The 19488-nt window shown below is 30.5% G+C and overlaps 2 protein-coding genes across 2 annotated transcripts; one reads left to right on the top strand and one right to left on the bottom strand.

Moving 5' to 3' along the window:
- The first annotated feature begins 3230 nt into the window (after positions 1-3230).
- Positions 3231-5260, top strand: LOC117906365 (GDSL esterase/lipase At1g33811). The gene is made up of 5 exons (XM_034819357.1): positions 3231-3497; positions 3671-3795; positions 3897-4145; positions 4337-4595; positions 4861-5260. The coding sequence occupies exons 1-5, from the start codon at positions 3248-3250 to the stop codon at positions 5082-5084; spliced, it is 1107 nt and encodes a 368-aa protein (XP_034675248.1). The 5' UTR covers positions 3231-3247; the 3' UTR covers positions 5085-5260.
- Positions 5261-7597: 2337 nt separating this feature from the next.
- LOC117906089 (GDSL esterase/lipase At1g71691-like) lies at positions 7598-10382 on the bottom strand. The gene is made up of 5 exons (XM_034819036.1): positions 10071-10382; positions 9134-9255; positions 8498-8737; positions 8161-8410; positions 7598-8061 (listed from the first exon to the last, which is right to left on the bottom strand). The coding sequence occupies exons 1-5, from the start codon at positions 10333-10335 to the stop codon at positions 7814-7816; spliced, it is 1125 nt and encodes a 374-aa protein (XP_034674927.1). The 5' UTR covers positions 10336-10382; the 3' UTR covers positions 7598-7813.
- Between the last annotated feature and the right edge of the window lie 9106 nt (positions 10383-19488).

Below are 19488 nucleotides of genomic sequence, written 5' to 3'. Positions count from 1 at the left end.
AAGTAAAACGTGGCAGAGTCTGAGTGTGGTGTTGCCTGCCGGAGGAAAATGAATAAGGTGGGAAGAAATATATTACGCTACTTGACAGCATCCCACGATGTTTTATTGATTTGGAAAATGAAGAAAATAGTTTCTCGCGATTTAGAGATACTTGTACTGTCGGTCGCCACAGGACTACTTGAAAACTTGCTCGCAGTTAGCGCCATTGGAAGGGTCAATTTAAGAAGGAAATAATACTAGCCAGCATTTCCTTTACAACACAAAGCTTGATAGGGAAAGAGTCAAAATGGCAGAGTCCAGTGAATACTTAGAAATCAGCAAAAGTAGCCACATGATATTCACACACAAATAGCTAAATAATACCCAGCACTAAACTGAGGAGAGCAAAATAGCAATAGAATAATAGAGATGGATAAGAAACATACCTGGAAATACTCCACTCTAGCAAAATAAAGTTGAGCTGCTAAACCACTCGAAATAATTCTCTCCAACTAGGTGGGCAAGAAATCAGACAGCTCTCCTTCCACTTCTTCTCTCCCTGGCTGTGACCTGTCTCTGAAGCTCCCCCCCCCCCCCCCCCCCCCCCGAACCCCTTCCAAATCTCTCTCTTTTCTTTCTTATCCCCCTGTTTGTGTCTTCCTCCGCAAGCCATTACCGGCTCTCCTATTCACCCGTCAGCGAGCACGTCGTCTGCCAACCACCAGCATGGCCCCCTGCCATCTCCATGCCGGTCCATGCAGCTTCTCTCATGTGTCGGGAAGGGGTCCCCCCACTTACCTAGGGTGCTGCCAGCTGCTGGTGAAGAGAAAGCACCCTTCCAATATTAAAAAAAACTAAAAGTTCCTCGGCTCTTAAAATGGGGTCTACACCTAGTCTAAGGCTTTAGGGAAAAATTTAAATCTTATGTTTTTTTAGTAAGTTTGATTGCGATCAATTTTAGTAAAAACCTTATTAATAAAATACGTTCTTTATATTTTGATCGATGTTTAATTCATATATCTATTTGTTTGTTTGTTTTTTTTTTTTTTTTTTTTTTTTTTTTTTTTTTATAACTTAAATTTAAATAAATTTTATTTTAATTTTAAATATAACTTAATAGTATTAAATATTAAACTATTTTTTATTATTTTATTTTTATTAAGCATTAAGTATTAATAAGGTGAAAGTTGTGTTGATATTATGTTTTGGTTGTTTCCATAAGTTATTTTTAACATCAAACAAAAAGTTAAGTATTTTAACTTTTTTTATACAGTCAAAAAATGTAAATAATAAATAATATATAGAAAAAAAAATTTAAGTCCAAAAACAAATTATATTATTGTTTTGGGTGTTGATTGGTAGTTATGAATTTTTGAGATTTATAAGCCTCTATCATTTGTAAGAATACTTTCTAATCACAAATGAGGGGCAAATAAAATAGAAGGTTCTAAAAAAGAAACAAAATTAAGGACTAAAAATTAAAAATAAAAGAAGCGAACGAGGAACAATCAAAATAAAAGGTTTTAGCAAAGAAACCAAAAAAATAAAAAAATAATATCAAGAAATATTATTTTATTGACATCATGGAAGAAAATATATTTTATAGTTTGCTTATAAATAATTATTTTACACGACTTGGAAAATAAACCCACCAAATCCATTTTCTCTTATTCAAGTTATCTTATAGTTGTTCATTATTTTTTTAATTATATTTTTATTTTATAATGAAGTAATAAAACATTTTAATATTCTTATGATAAATCTATTAAAATGAATTATTTTCTAATATAAAATAAATTATTTTCTCGTAATAATTATAATGTAATAAATAGATAAAATTTTTATAAAGCACTTTTGAGAAAGTGTTTGATTTCAAATATACATTACAATATCAATATTTGTTTATATTTTTATATTTTTATTTCTTTTATATTTATAGTGTTAATCTTACTTTTATAATGTGTATGACCTTTTGTTCACTTATTTGTTTTCAACCTTTTAGAAAATATTATTCATTTTTCTTAAAAAATATTTAAAACACTAAATTAATCTTCTTATGAAAAAACATATTAGGGTCTGTTTGAGAATTATTTTTAAAAAATGATTTTCCATTTTTTAGAACAAAAAATATAGAAAATATGTTTGATAATTAAAAACTGTTTTTTGTTTTCTATTATTAAGAATAGAAAATATGGTGTTTTCAGAAAATATTTTTTAATTATTTTTTATTGTTTTCAATTATTTCTTAAGGATTGTTTTAAAAAATAATTATACACGAATGATTAAAAATAAAAATTATTTTTAAAACATATTTAAAAATATTAAAAACAAGTTAAAAATATTTTAAGTTTTTAAATGGACTTTTGTTCTACAAAAATTAGAGAATAGTTTTCAAAAGTTGTTTTTAAAAATTATTTTTCAAAATTATATTCAAAAACAATTACCAAAGAGACTTTAAATATGTTTTTTTAAAAACTCATTATGTTTTCTTTGAAAATAAAAATAGAAATCATGCTATCTAACATTGCACATTTTAATGTTTTATAACTAATTTCTTTTATGCTAAAGTAAAATATATATTAAGAAATTATGATATTGTTCTCTTTCCATGTTTATAGTTTGTTTGGCTATATGATTTAAAAATAATTTTTTGTTTTTAAATTATATAAATTTTAAATTAATTATATTTAATTTTCTTTTATATTTTATACAATGTACCCAAATATAAGAAAATAATTTTTTTATAACATTTTTTTTCTTTCTCTATTATTTTCCCTTAACCAAATAATTTTTTTCTTTCCTTCGTATATATATTCCTCTTTGGTACTAAAGAGAGAAAAAGAAAAATAAATTTAGAGAAATATATGAAATGATTATTATCTCTACACTTTTTTTTTTTTTTTAATTTTTAATTTTTTTTCTTGTAGCTTTATTTTTCCTTAAACTTTGTATTCAATAAATAAATAAATAAGTAATGTGAGGAGGCAAGGCATTTTCTTTTGAAATAGTTGTCATGTTGTATTTACATATAGCCTTTGTTGGTCACGAGATGTCACCGTTCCATCACCGCTCATCAAAAGAAAATAACACATGATCTACAACTAAAAGCTTTTTCCCATTACTCTCACGGGCTCTTTCCATATTTCCCCATCTCATAAGGCCATAGCACATGAACCCCATAATAGCAAAATACCACAATCCTTACTATAAATCTTCATACTTGGAGCTAAGCTTTCTGTGTGCAATCAAGCTCTAAGGTTGCTGCAACATGGGGAGTTCCAGTGAGTTAGTTTTTTCGGGTTTTTTGGCCTTGCTTTGGCTCAGTGCTAGAGCTTGTTCACAGGCACAAGAGCCCCAAGTGCCCTGTTTCTTCATCTTTGGTGACTCACTGGTGGACAATGGAAACAACAATGGAATCCTCACACTTGCCAGAGCTAATTACAGACCTTACGGCATTGACTTTCCTCAAGGAGTCACTGGCCGGTTCACTAATGGTCGAACTTATGTTGATGCTCTTGGTAATTGTATTTAGAAAAATGTTTTTGCATTCTCTTCCAATACTTTCCATTCAACTTCCTTTCAGTAAAATAAATGAATAAAATGGTATTTATTCTATCCATAAAGTTAATCAAACACTTAGATTTTTGGTTTATTCTGACATGTATCTGCCTTTTTCTTGCAATTTTTGCAGCTCAACTTCTAGGGTTTTCTAATTATATTCCATCTTATGCGAGAACCCGGGGACCTGCACTACTTGGGGGAGTGAATTATGCATCAGGAGCAGCTGGTATTCGTGATGAAACCGGCAACAATCTGGTAATTAAAACCTAAATGAAAAGCCTACTTAAATCCCTGAATGGTGTCTTATAATTTGTTCACAATGTTTATAATGATATGATTTGTGTATTGATTTGCAGGGAGATCACATTCCCATGAACCAACAGGTTTCCAACTTTGCCAATACAGTTGTGCAGATGAGGCGGTTTTTCAGAGGAGATACCAATGCTCTAAACAGCTATCTTAGTAAATGCATCTTCTATTCTGGGATGGGAAGCAATGACTACCTTAACAACTATTTCATGCCCGATTTCTATTCAACTGGTTCGGATTACACCACAAAGGCTTATGCTGCTGCACTTCTTCAGGACTACTCTCGACAGCTAACGGTAACTTCTTAATCTAAGTAGCATATCTTTTGAGAAATACCATATTTTCTAAAATGTTTCAAAAGTACTTTATGTAAAGATTCAGTATATAAATGCTTTTGATTTTGTAAAACATCAGCCATGTTTTTAGAAAAGTTATCATTTTATTCTTTGGAGATGAAAATGTGAATTCATGGTTATTCATTGATTAGGAATTATATGAACTGGGAGCTCGTAAGGTGGTTGTGACCTCGGTTGGCCAAATTGGATGCATACCATATCAGCTGGCCCGATTTAATGGTAGTGGTAGCCAGTGCAATGAAAGTATCAACAACGCAATTAATTTATTCAACACGGGGCTTCGAAAGCTGGTTGATCGATTCAACAATGGTCAATTGCCTGGAGCCAAGTTTGTGTACCTGGATTCATTCCAAAACTCCAAAGACCTAGTACTAAATGCAGCTACTTATGGTAATCTACTTCCCCCAATTAATCTTCCTTCTAATTGATCCCTATGGCCTAATCTACTATACTTCTTTCATGGTTCTATGAAGTTCTAATCTTCATAACCCAATTGTCTGACAAATATGACATTCAATAACAAGGTCGTCAAAAAGGAGGAATTAATAAGCATAAAAAAAAAATGTGAATTTGGATAGTTGTTTAATAAATTAAAAGGAGGATTGGGCATACATATGCTTGTTTTTTAACCATGTTTTGAGTATGAATGGTGCAGGATTTGAAGTAGTAGACAAAGGATGCTGTGGGGTGGGAAAAAATAACGGACAGATAACTTGTCTTCCCCTTCAAGAACCTTGTGATGACCGCAGAAAGTACATCTTCTGGGACGCCTTTCATCCAACCGACGTCGCCAACATCATAATGGCCAAGAAATCATTCAGTTCCAAATCACAATCTTATGCTTACCCCATAAATATACAGCAATTGGCCATGCTTTAAGAGTTTGGAACTTCTTAAATTTATTTTAAGAGCAGAAGTAATGGTTTTATTTGCTTTAATTTCAAGCTGTTTTCCAGTGTAAATGCTGGGGTTGTTAGTGTTTTTGACATTTTCCGTTGGCTGTTATATTCTTTCAATTCAAGCAGGTAATCTGTCCTTGGTTTTTTTTATCATCATTTGCTATCTTCTTCACCTTTCTACCCATATAGGAATCATGCATGCTTTGACATAAAATAATCTGCTCCCTTTTATATAAATGTTATCTATTCTATCTATATGGGAGGGAGCAGATCATTACAATTAGTTAGAGACAATCTCTCACTCTGAGGTGGAGAGTCTGTCTCGCCGTAAGGGTTTCTATATATCTAACCAACAATCTTACCAAACATTAGAAGAATGTCATGCTCGCGACAATAAGGATGTCATATACTTGCATGAGGGGTGCTTGTAGGACTAGGAAAGAAGTTAGGAATGCTGTAGTGATTTCCACTTAAATATATATGTTAAAGCTTTACGGGTTTGGTCCTAGAAATGACAATATCTATGAGAGAGACTTAATTATTAATGGATAACAGTATTAGTAATGAGATAAATGATCTTTGGTCTCTCAATCTAATGAAAGTAAAAACTAAGTCTTGGGGCATTGAATATATGATAAGAATCCTCATAGTTTCCATGCAAGAAAATAAGGCATATGCAAGATGGCTCGTCTTTATAACATTTGAATTTTATTTTTTCTTTTAAATATTAAAAAAATTAAAAATACTTTCTAAAATCACTATAAAAACGCATTTTTAATTTCCATCTTAAAACAACTTTCTTCATGCCAATCTTTGAGATATTGGCTTGATTTTCTACCAAACTTTTGGATGTTCTTTCCACACCGAATCAATTTCTTTATCACTACTCAAATTGCCAAAGGAGAGAGCCATGATGCAGTACCTTGACACATCAAATATTAAATGACCCTTCAATGGAGTCTAGCGTAGACTTCCATCATTAAGAATAGCATGAAACATATCTCAATCACAAGGTCCCAAGTGTCACCAAATTTGGGACAATACCGGTACTCAATTTCAATATGATTAATTTTTCTGTCATGAAATATTTAGTTGATTCCACATACCGGATTGATTGGTGTGTAAAGTGTGTACTGATGTTATCATAAAAAAGGTAGGTTGTTGGGACCCAATGAAAATCAATCAATATCATGTATGAAAAGGGAAAGAAGAAATACCTGCTTAACTAATAGTTTAGACTTCTTTAACAGCAAGCAAATGTTTAATACGATGCCAAAGCTCTTGGCTCAGACCTCTTCTTTTGTTAAATCACATCACTAAGCTGATTGAAATTAAAGAGGGAATTGATAGGTTTGATTTGGTTCAGCTTAGTAATAATTGGCAATCTAAGTTAATTTCGGATTTAGTTTGATTTGGTGTGCTAAAAACCTCTAAAATTGATTGATTTGGAATGGTTCAACTCGATCAATTTTATCAATTAAATCGGTTTTTCTCACACCCCTTTTTAAGGATATTATGATCCTATATTAATTAGTACATTAACAAAAAACTAATGGTGTGAGTAATTAATTTGCTTAATTATTTTGAATTCGAATTGATGACATGATCTTCTAGACCATGTGATCATTTGAATAAGCAGGGGTAGTTGGCAGCTGGCATGGCTGATAAAAGGGCGTAGAGTTGCAGATGACATGTTTAATTCATGAGCTTGTACAGGAAATTTAGCGTCAATCACGTGACATCCTGCTCGATAACTGTAGAGAGGAAGGGGATTGAGCTGGAATTTGGATCAGATTCTGCTGAACGTTGAACAAATGGGATAGGTAGATGAGAGAAAGAATGTGTAACATTTAATTCAGCATTCATTGTGAGATCAGGCGGAGTAGCAAAAGTGAAAAATGATGGGGACGGGTGGGTTGGTGTCCTAACATTATTATACAAGCCCATCGTCACGGGACTACTCCAAGCTTATGAAGATTGGCAGAATTAATGGCTTAATAATACCTAAATAAGTGAGACAAAGACTGGGGGTTGATGATGCATAATCTCTTGTATAAGGCTAACGTTTAGACCTAATGTTTAGAAAGTACTCCAAACACAAGTACAATCATAAAAGATGTTGGTGAGTCAATTCAAAAGAAAGAAAACTTTCAACAGAAGCTCGCTTGGATGCCCCACAGTGACGGAGGATGGGCAGCTGAGTCTCATAAATATGTTTGTGTGCCCTTTTACCCAACTCTGATTTGATGTCGCGTTTCATTTGAATTAAAGCCCAAAGATAGCTGACTACTGAAATTCTCTTGTATATTTCTGTTCTTGTCTTAATTTTCTGCCCGCTGCTTGCTAAACTCAGCTGGATCAGAACTGGACTAGAATTTTAAGTCAGTTTGAAAGAAAGTTGGGTCTTGATGAACAAGGAATTTCTCAGTTCTACCTAATTTTGCGTCAGCTTTACTTTGGATTTCAGTCCATATGCCACAGAAAAAGAAAAAGTTTGTGAAGTTGAAGCTCACCAGGCTATTGTAGAAAAAAGGATTACACCAATAACCTAGACAAAAGTTGTTCCAACTTCCAATTAAATTAGCACGCATGCACCCACAAACAAATTTCTGATTTTCTAACACTTAATTTCTGCTCTTATAACAATGAAATAGCCCCATAGATAGAACAAGTACATTCAAGACATGCATGGATCATTAGCACAGCAAGCTAGGGTTTCTGTTCGTTCGGCTCGAGATCGAGATTGGCAAGCTGCTCTATGTTCATGGGGTAAACAACGCTCTTATCCCCGTTAAATGCCTTCCTCCCCATTATGATGTTCACGGCTTCTGTTGGGTGGAAAGCATCCCAGAACACATACTGTTCTCGGTTTGAGCATGGAGTTTGGAATGGAAGACATGTAATCTGCCCACTGTTTCGCCCAATTCCACAACAACCACGGTTTATAACACTAAATCCTAAAAGCAAGAAAGGAAAAAGGAAAAACCAATTGATCATTAACATTTTCTACAATAAAAATAAGTTGCCATTGTGAAATTAAAAAGGGAAAAAAATACCATAGTTTCTTGAGTTGGAAAGGATATCTTGGAACATGCGGTAGACGTCAATGTAAATGAACTTAGCCCCAGGGAGATTGGAATTGAGTCTGTTAACCATCGCCCTCACGTTTGCATTAAATGGTAGAATGAGATGGTTCACTTCGTCCGAGCAGCGGCTAGTCGGACTTTGAGCTAGGATGCTTGGAATGCAACCCATAATTCCCAGCCCAGCCAGGACAAACCTCCGGGCTCCAAGATTGTAAAGGGTCTGTCAACATGTAAGAATTCAGTATTTATGGACACTCAAGTATATAGAATGGTGCAAAGAGACAGTGGGCAAGCAAATAAATCTTACATTGAGTTGCCTATTGTACTGTTGAATCAAAAGGTTCGCAAATTGTTGGCCATTATACTGATTCTTAGTCGCATAGTTGGGCATGAGATAGTTGTTTAGGTAGTCATTGCTGCCCATTCCCACAAAGAATATGCACTTTGCTAATGCCTCAGCCACATTATCAGCTCCAAGATTGTCGGTAATTTGATCGAGCGTGTTCTCAAAGTTGCGTATCTGTTGGTTAAATGGTATGCGCCCCACCTGATATTCAACAAGGGAAATACAAAATACAAAATAGAGTCAACCCATTTCATCATCCAAGGGCATGGTTAATTACTTCGGTTATTGAATTGACCAACTACATACTAACTCATAGTCCCTGTTGTCATTTCTTGTGAGTATAGAAAGTCATTTAATGGCTGCCACAGCCATTATCAATACGCTGCTCTGCTAAATATGCATTCATGAATTGCATTTAAGAGAGAAACAAATGCCGGTATGAATAAAAGACTGTCAAAACAGTCAAAGCATTTTGGACCGATGATGAATTGCATTCTGGATAGTATTATCTTACATTATCAAGTGTCCAAAATCATCACAGAATTGAACTACCATAGCTGATCTCTTTCAAACGAGATCATATATGAAAGTACTTACAAAGTTTCTTCCAGTGATGTCCAGTATTCCAGCAGCTGCTGAGGCAAAGTTGACACCATGAAGCACTTCCTCTCCAGAAGCTTCAGAATATGCAGGAGTGAGAGGTAGTCCTAGCTGTTCAGCTGCATATGTATTGTGACACCAAAATATATATGTTATCAACCTCCCCACCACTCATCATCAAAATGAATATCAGTAAATTAAAATTTGTTTTCAATATTAATATTAACGAAATGCAAAGGGAAATGAAGGGAGGGGATCATCTTTCTTACCTTCTGTTGATCTATGCATTGTCCATCCTACCTTTCACTATGCCTATTATATGAGGACCATCAAAATTCACAAGGGATGTGAAAAGATTATATGGCATTCTTATTAATTAAGGGTTATCCAAAAGACATATTCTAACATTTAGTCTTTGGTCCGTGAAATGGACTCTTGACTATGTAATGGTCTGATTTCCTATAATGCTTTTTGGAGGTAGAAGTCACATACATGCAACTGATTATGCCTTTTGAAAGCAGAAGTTCTTTGGAAACTTTAATACCACTTATCAGTAAATATATAGCCCAATAGATACCGGCTCACATACACACATAAATAGATAAACAGAGAGAGACAGAGTAGAAGTCCCATGGAACCTTTAGCACTAATACTATCAATGTATTGGTAAATATGGAGTTCAAAGCTTAATATATATCACTTCGTACCCTCTATATATGTATATATATAAAGAGATAAAGATAGAGATAGAGAGAGAGAATAGAAGTCCCATGGAACCTTTAGCACTAATACCACCAATGTATTAGTAAATATGGAGTTCAAAGGCTAATATATATCACTTCGTACCCTCTCTATATATATAAAGAGATAGAGATAGATATATATGTATAGATAGATAGATAGAGAGAGAGAGAGAGAGAGAGAGAGTTTCCACCTATTTCGTCAACCATGGTGTAACCATTGGAGAATCGTCCAGTAGGGCCTCCTTCAAAATCAATCCCATAGGGAAAATAGTTGGCCTTTGCAAAAGAAGGAAGGTTATTGTTATTCCCATTGTCAATGAGAGAGTCTCCAAAGATAAACATCGCAGGAACCATCTCTCTCTTTGGCCCTCCTGGACTAAACTGATCATCATCTTGGCCTGAAACTAAACTCCCCACCAACAACACACACAAGAAACATACCCAAAACTTAGCCATCAGAGATAGAAAGACGCTAACAGAGAGTAAGGTGGGGTTGAAAAAAAATGCACTGGGAGCTGCGGAGTGTCGCTTGAGTGTGTGAGGAGATTTAATAGCAATGCTAAGGCGGTGGGTAGAGAGTAATAAATGCATCCATCTGCTCTCTCCATTGCAGTAATTACATACTGATGTATTGCCAACACGCCTGCAGGCATGCATTTTCTTGGAAATTTATACTTCTTACCTCCCCAAGTTGTTTCCTCCTTTCTCCATTTCAATTCACTGGGGACCCATACATTTACCCTCATCACCACTTGCATGTACTTTTGCATGTCGCCATAAACTGGCGGGAGCCCACGCCTATGATATTGGTCCCTTTATTAAATTTCATGCCCAATAGTCTATGGTGGTATTTGATTATTTTAGTTACTCATTTGAATTCAATTCTTTTGATAAATCTTGAGAATAATCGTTCTTAGGTTGTATAAATTAAATAATTTAAATTCCAAATCCTATAATAGCAAGATTTTGACAAAATTAGTTGTCCAACATGACATTAAAATTTTGATTACTTGTTCGAACCTCATCTTATTTAATTTTCCTAATATTAAATCCACATATAAGCTCAAAAAAGACTACATGTGAGAAGGATATTAGAGTGTAACCTTATTTATGTTTCCCATGATGTATGGTGATCATGACTTAAAGAAATCAAGTCATGTAAGATGAGGTAGATGGACATTTAATAAAGTTTTAAGAAAAGAAAAAAAAAAGAAAAGGAATTTGATTCGAGGCCAAGGCCAATGTTTGATGAGTTGCATGGTTTGTAATAACTAAAAGATTTAATTCATCTAGTCAGGCCAATGTTAATATAAGAAATTAGAATTTGGTTCGATCCATTCGAGGCACGTCACTTCTCCTTTGGACGTTAATGGATGCAGTTGATATTGTTGTTGTCCGACTTAGATGAGAAAAGGATCTTTCAGTTGGTGGTTCTAATCCATAAAGATTGTGGTTGTCCATCAAGTCTAACATTATTAGACACCATTCAGTTTGATTAATATACTCATTTAATTTAACTTAACTTAATAGCCTCTAACCATTAAGTTGCATCTTAGTGGCAGTTGAAAATATTTGGTAAATGGGATATTTTTCTTCAACTACCAATTTTCTTATTTTTTATGTAATAGCAGCTTCGTACCATTAAGTTGCTTCTTATTGGAAAATATTTGCAAATGGGAGATTTTTGAACTATCAATATTTAGCTTAAGCTTGCACCACATGTGGCCCCATGGAGAGACATCCACCAAATAGGGGAAATATAAATTACGGAAAGACGAAGAAGGGGGTTAAACCCGTAGTCTCCTGCTAAACTAAGCTTTGATACCATATTGAATTACCGATTTTTCTAAAAACTTAAATTTGCAAGATTTGAGTTTCATAAGCATATCATGCTTCCTTAACAATTTTATTTTCTCACAATATTGTAGAAGTATAGCTAAATGTTAATCATGATTCCCAATTGTAACTAAAATTGAATAGAAAAAAAGACATAATAAAATAGCTACTTAAATCTCATTATAAAAACAACAAAAATTAATTCATTTTTATGAAAATCATTTTACCTAGTTTAATCTTTTAGCATTTTATAAGAATGTAATAAAGTAGAAGTCCCATAATTTAACAAATGAAACTCATGAGACCATTTGCAATTCTCTTTAGGCTCTATCTTTGAAGAGTTTCCATGTGATCCAAACTCATATATTATGGAATTTCAAGAAGACCCACCACCTTCCATTTCTTTGCCACCTTCCCATATGGGTGAAACTAATAATAAAAATTTAACTTTGTTTCTTTCAAGATTATAAACCATAAGGCTTGGCTATTTTACAAATGAGAAGTATATTTTATTTTTGAATGAAGAAATAAAAAGGCTTTATAAAGCATTTAAATTTTTTTTTAAAATGAACTTTTCAAAATATATTAATAAGGTTACCTTTAAATACATTTTCTATTTTTTGTATTTAAAAATAGATATTTTTTTTTACAAAATATATAAATTCTTATACCTTGTGTTGGAAAATAACTTCAAAAAATTTTAAACTTTAAAAAAAAAAATGAAAAATTTTAATTTCCTCAAAATTTTAAAATATTGAAGAGTGTTTTTAAGATCAAGTTAAATCTATTTTTTAGATAAGCATTCTTATATTTTGTCAAGAGGTTTCTATTTTAAAAAAATAATATATATATATATATATATGCATGTATACAAAGGTAACTTAATATAAATGTGTGGACCATATTTTTCATCACATTTATCCCCACATGACTCCTTTTTTTATTATGAAAATTTGATTTTTGTAAAAATTATTTTTTGAGTGACCACTTATTTTACTTCATTTTAAAGCGGAAAAAAAAAAAAAAAACCTTTAATTGTAACTCTAAAAGGAAAAGATGGGTTTGTAAAACCTGAGTCAAGGTGGCAAAACTAAACATACTTATTATTTTAAGTTTTTAAAAATAAAAATATTTCTAAAAACCAGTTTTGTCTCTGTTAGAGAAGCATTTAAATATTTTATGTTAGGGAACAGGCTTATTCAAACTCCATTTTCTTGTATCACATGCTTCTAACCCTTTGATTAAAAAATGTGATTGAAAAAGTTCCAATCAAAAAATAAAAATCATTGATGATTAAAAATACTTCGCCAATCCTTCAATTCCAGGGATGGGAAGCTCAGAGTTGAAGTAAATTAATCAGAAGCATTGATGATTAATCCTATCCATACATTATTATATGACCTAATGTCATGATGAATAACCATTATTACCATCCATACTAGTCATACAAAATAACTTAAATCATAGAAAAAAGCTATATAAATATGGTTTGAGATTCTATCCAATGTGAAATATCTGCGACAAATTACTAATGTAATTAATTAATGGTTGTTTATAAGTAACATCTATATAACTTTTGGTTCAAATCCATTTATTTTTGAATTTTTAAATGGGAAATCATGGACTGAATTAGTTTAATTTGTTTTGTATTTTAAAATTTTGAATTTAACCATTTTCATGTTTTTACTTGAAAAATAATTCATTTTTACTATAAATGTACTTTATTATTTTGAGTATTTATATGTGAATTTAAAAAAAATGATTATTTTTACAAAAAAAAAATAATAATAAGGGCATTTTTGAAAAACGGTGTCAAAAAAGGATGACAGGTTAAATTTTTAAATTTGGGTTTTAATAATCCTTTTAAATAAATAACCCTAAATTAAATCGGTTTTTGGTACACCCTTGCTTAATACATATTCCATGATGATATTTAGCACATTAATCGCATACTAACTTGTATGAATAATTTGCTCATTTTGGATTCGAATTAATGATCTTCCAGACCATATCATCATTTGAACAAGCAAGGTACGTAGTTGGCAGCTGGCATGGCTGAAAAGTTGTAGAGTTGCAGATTACATGTTTAATTGATCAGTTTGTACGACATATTGAGAATCAACCACATGACATGCTGCTCAATAAAAGTAGAGGCTGTAAACCACATGACATGTTGAAGAAAGCCTAGGGATTGGAGACACAGAACTGAAGTAAACCTCAAATGTACATTGTCGTAGCAAGAAAGTCAACTAGTGTTTGATGAGTTTTAAAGAAGGATGGCTGAGCAGAAAGATGGATAGATAGATAAATAGATAGAAGCGATAAGGTCATAAGACTCATGCCATCAACATTCAACACTACATCCCATACTTTATCTCCATTCACATTTCACATACTGGGTTTGTTCTCAGAGGCTCCAAAACTATTACAATTGTATCAAAGTCCCTATTCCCAAGAACACTAGGCTGTGCCCCATGGGCCCTTGCGTGTGTTGTGGGCTGGTTTTGACTTCTGGGGGTTGTGCCCTTGTGTGATGGATATACGCGTGGGACAGTTGAGTAGTTACGCATTATTGTTTGTAGTTTGACTGAGGTTGAGATTCCAAAGGTTGACTTGTTTCCTTTGTCTTTCAATGGCCATCATGGGTGGCCTTGGTTTGATTTTTGTTTATTTTTTCCTCCTGTTTTGGGTTAGGGATATGTTTGAAAAGGTTTAGAAGCCATTGGATTGGAGAGTGGAAGTCTCCCTTTAGTCAACCTTTTCTAGTTGGCACACATTTCAAAGTATAGGAAACATGTTTGAAAACTAGTGTCTATTTTCTCAAAAAATAGTTGTTATGACTTGTGGGTCTCTTGCACAAACAATTAAAAATTAAGGTCCTAAAGGATATGGGGTGTGTAGAAATCGAATTACTTACGATTCAAAAATTTTAATACTTATTTTTATTTTTGGGTTATGAATTTATATTTAATAAGAATATAAGATGATGAAAGATAAAATATAGAAAATTGTAATTATAATATTTATAAATTATAAAAAAATTGTAATTATATTATTATTGTTATTATAAAATTTTAATTACCATCTTGTTAAATAATAAGTGGCAACAACAATCTAAAATATAATTGCGACTACTCCTATTAATATGCCATAAAATTACTCATATAAGTTTTTATATATATCCTTATTGATCTAGATAGAATTCTTATTAGAGTTCATGAACTAATATAATGTCTAATTCTTTTTTTAAATGGAAAAGACAAGGTTAAAATATCTATTGATATTCTACAAAGATTATTTTTTATTGAGGGATTAAGTTATTACTCAATAAAGAAAATATTAAAGGAGTAGAGAAAATTTGGAAGTACTTTTTTTTTTTTTTTTTTTTATATTATTATTATAGATTATAGTAGACAGAATTCTATTGGCCTAATTTTAAGATTTTCCCATAGATTTTAACTCTATTCATTCTACAAATACATGAAGATAAATAAATAATATTGATCTGATCCTTAAATTAATTTTTGGCATAAGCCTTATGAAGTGAAAATCCCCTGTAATAGCAGCAATGATGATTATGATTGTCTAACAGTTCAAATACAACTGACATAGTTGAGGAATAGTCAAAATATGGTTTTATAATTAAACCATCTCATCACTCTATCACATTAGAATTTTAAAAAGACTTAATTAGCTATAATTATTGAAATATTAAATTAAAAAAATAAAGTCTAAATAAAAATAAAATTATTCTAAAGTTATATTCTCTTATTCAAATTAGTGACTTGCTTATGTTTGCTTTGTTTTTTTTCCATGTCTTCTTTTTTCATTAAAAATTTATAAAATCATTATTTTAATTTTTTTAAAATATTTCTAAATAAGATTTTTAACTTATTTTCTAATATTTTTAGCTTATCTTTTTTTTTTTTCATGTAAATTTCAACTTTTACAATTTTTTAATTAATAAATATTGTTTTTTAATTTTCTTATAGGGCAAGGGAGTTAAATTGTCTTTTCATACTAACATTTAATAAAAGTTTTGTTAACCAGGGCCAATAATATGACTAAAAATCAAGATTTATATCAATAGAAGTAAAATATAAATAGTAATATAAATAAAAATAAATTCAAATTATAGAAAATGTTAGCTTTTGCTCAAAATTCATCATTTTTAATAGAATATGAAAATAAATTAAAATTTCAAAAATTGAAACAAATTTAAAAAAAGAAAAAAGAAAAAGAAGAAGATATTGGTTTCTATTCAAAATCCATTATTATATAAATAATAAAGTGTGAAAATAAAATCCAATATATAAATAAAACATCAACTAAAAACTAATCATTACCTTGATACCTAGGGTTTGTTTCACAATTGTTTTCGAGAACAGTTTTCTATTTTTTAGAACAAAAAAATTAGAAAACATATTTGGTAATAAAAAAAATATTTTCTATTTTTTGTTCTCAAAAACAAAAAAATATGATATTTTCAGATAACATATTTTTTTTTCAAGTATTTTAACTTATTTTTGAAAGCTATTTTAAAAAACAATTATACAAATATGTATGATGATTAACAATAAAGCTCTAAATATAAAAATTAGTTTTAAAATATATTTCAAAATATTAAAAACAGGTTAAAAACTTTTTAGGTTCTCAAATATAATTTTGTTTTACAAAACATCAAAGAACAATTTTCAAAAACTATTTTCTTGAACTGTTTTTAAAAATGGTTACCAAAGAGAACCCTACTTTCCTTTTTTCTTACCTTCTTTGTGGAAATTTTGTTTCTATTAGATTCTTTTATGATTCTTTTAGTTAAGAAAAGTAATATAAAAAGAAGTTGCAGCTTGAAAGTTTATAAAAATATGAATTTTAATTCTTTTTAAAAACTAATTTTCTTTTATGACTTTTTTTTTAATAAAAAAAACTAATTTTTAGTTTTCCCAATTTTATTATTTTCTTTATTTTATATTAAACAAGTTTTAGAGAATGATTAATAATGTCTTCACAATGTTTTCTCTAAAATTGTTTTTAGGAGAATCACCTATTAAATGTTTCTCTAGAAAATAGTATGAGTGATTTTTTTAATACTATATACAAATTATTTTAAAAATTTTTAAAAGTGTTTCCTAAATTTGTTTAATATCTTATTTGTCTTTAAAAGTATTTTTAAGATTAAAAGTGTTTTTTAAAAATAATGCCAAATCAACTCTTAATATACATATTTCTAATAATTTTATGTCATATTGGTATTTAAAACAAATGTTGCATACATGCATATACAATTTTTATATTTAAAAGTAAATTTTTAGTTGATTCAAAATATGATATATATGTAACTGATTCAACTAATTGCATTAATATGCAATTAATTGAATTAGGTTTTTGAATTCCAATTTTTATACATGAATAAGTTTTATTTGAATTCGAAATGAAGTAAGACTTGATGCATTTGATTTGTTAACTAAGCTATTAATTTTTAAAAATAACTTAAAGTTCAAATAATTAACCAATTAATATAAAAAATTTACGGACAAAAATTTGTCTAGAATGACTATATTGTTTATTTTCTACATAGAATCATATGTTTTTTGTTTTTATTTTTTATTTTTTTTACTAGGCAAATAAATTCCAAATTAAACAAGATTTAATGCATCAAAATGATTAACAAATGTAGTAATCTTTTAGTAATAATTTGAAACTCAATATGTAAACTCATTAATACCAAAATTTTGTGGATAAAAATTGGTTTATAATGACTCTATTATTTATTTTTTGTATATAATTATATTTTTGTAAATTTTCTCAATAAAGAAATGAACTTTAAATCAAGCAACTTTGTATTGAATTTATTAATGGGTTTAAAATTTTTTTTAAATAATTTGGAGCTTAAAAATAGATCTAATCACTTAAAAAGATAATAAACCAAAATTGATATATTATGAGTTATGACTTTATTGTTTTTCCTATATACACAACTATATTTTTTTAATTTTCTTGCTAAGTAAATTGATTTTAAATTAAGTAATACATAATAAATAATTTAATTTTTTAATAAATTTTTAAGGATAATTTGGAATTCAACAAACTAATTCAATTAATTGCATATAAAATCAAAACGTTCTAGAATACTATGTTGATAATTGAGTACTGAATGTGTGAATATAATGAAACATTTGGCTCATTTTCATTTTAAAAAAGTTAAACTCTCATTATTCATTTTAGAAATCAGAGGCCATAGAGCACTTAAAGTCTTTATTCAATAAAATATAAGTGGAGATTGACCATCAAATTGTAAGGATTAAGAGTAATAGGGGGAGAAAGTTTGCCAATGTGGATGTTGACCTCTTTTGCGAGTCTAAAGGAATTAAACATAAATTTTTAGCCTCTGGAACTCCTCAGCAGAATGGAGTAGTTGAAAGAAATAATAGAGTGTTACAAGAAATGGCTAGGATGATGATTCATACGCATAATACCTTGATGTAATTTTGGACAAAAGCGATTAATACTACATGTTATACGACCAATAAGATTTTTCTTAGGCCTAGAACATAGAAGACATCTTACAAATTATGGACTGAGAGAAAACCTAGTCTTAAATATTTTATGACTTTTGGTAGTGAATGCTATATTCTCAGGAATGGGGAGAACCTTGGGAAGTTTTATGCTAAATCTGGTATAGGTATCTTTCTAAGTTATTCTACTTTGAGTAAAACCTAAAAGTTTATAATTAAAATTCACGAATTATCCAGGAATCTTCTAATGTGGTTATAAATGATACTAGGTTTGATCAGGATATAATTGACAGTCAAATTTTAACCCAAGAATCAATTGAAGATAACCCTAAAGACTTGGAGATCACAAAAGAAAACCCTATTAATATCCCTGAAAGAAACATTAACCCTAACAGTGATGAATTTGTACCTTTAGATGATACATTTGAAGAAATAAGAAGTAAGCATAAATCTAGAATACCTAAGAACCACTCAATCTCAAATGTTATAGGAAATGTTAATGAATGAGTGGTTACTAGGAGACAATCAAGATTAATGAGATGAGTCTTATATGCTATACCTCCCAATTAGAGCCAAAGAATATGAAGGGAGCTTTAGGAAATGAATCTTGGACCATTGCACTCTAGGAGTTAAATAAATTCACTAGGAATGATGTGTGATACTTAGTCCCTAGATTTAAATATAAACATGTCATAGGTATAATATAGACTTTCAAGAACAAATAAGATAAAAATGGAGTCATTGTGAGAAACAAAGCAAGATTAGTCACCAAAGGACACTCACAAATACAAGGAATTGATTTTGAAGAGACATTTGCACCCATAGCTAGATTAGAATCAATTAGGATCCTTTTGGCAATAGCATGCTTCTAGAGGATAAAGCTTTACCAAATGGATGTCAAGATTACTTTTCTAAATGCTATTCTAAGTGAAAAGGTTTATGTTAAGCAACATAAGGGATTCGAGGATCCAAAATTCCCCAATTATTTCTATAGGTTCAAGAAAGCTCTTTTATGGATTAAAGCAAGCCCCCAGAGCTTGGTATGAGAGACTCACAACCTATCTTTTGGAGAAAAAGTTTGAAAGAGGGGAAATTGATAGAATCTTGTTTATTAATGGGTCCAAAGATGAATTGTTAGTGACTCAGATTTATATTAATGATATTGTTTTATGGAGCTATCTCTAGTGACCTTGCCTTTAGTTTTGCTGAAGAGATAAATACTGAATTAGAGATGAGCATGGTAGGAAAATTAACCTTC

This window comes from Vitis riparia, chromosome 18 (assembly GCF_004353265.1).
Source record: "Vitis riparia cultivar Riparia Gloire de Montpellier isolate 1030 chromosome 18, EGFV_Vit.rip_1.0, whole genome shotgun sequence".
In the NCBI taxonomy this organism is placed as follows: Eukaryota; Viridiplantae; Streptophyta; class Magnoliopsida; order Vitales; family Vitaceae; genus Vitis; species Vitis riparia.
The sequence above is the reverse complement of the archived record's forward strand: the minus strand, read 5'-3'. Positions and strand labels throughout refer to the sequence as shown.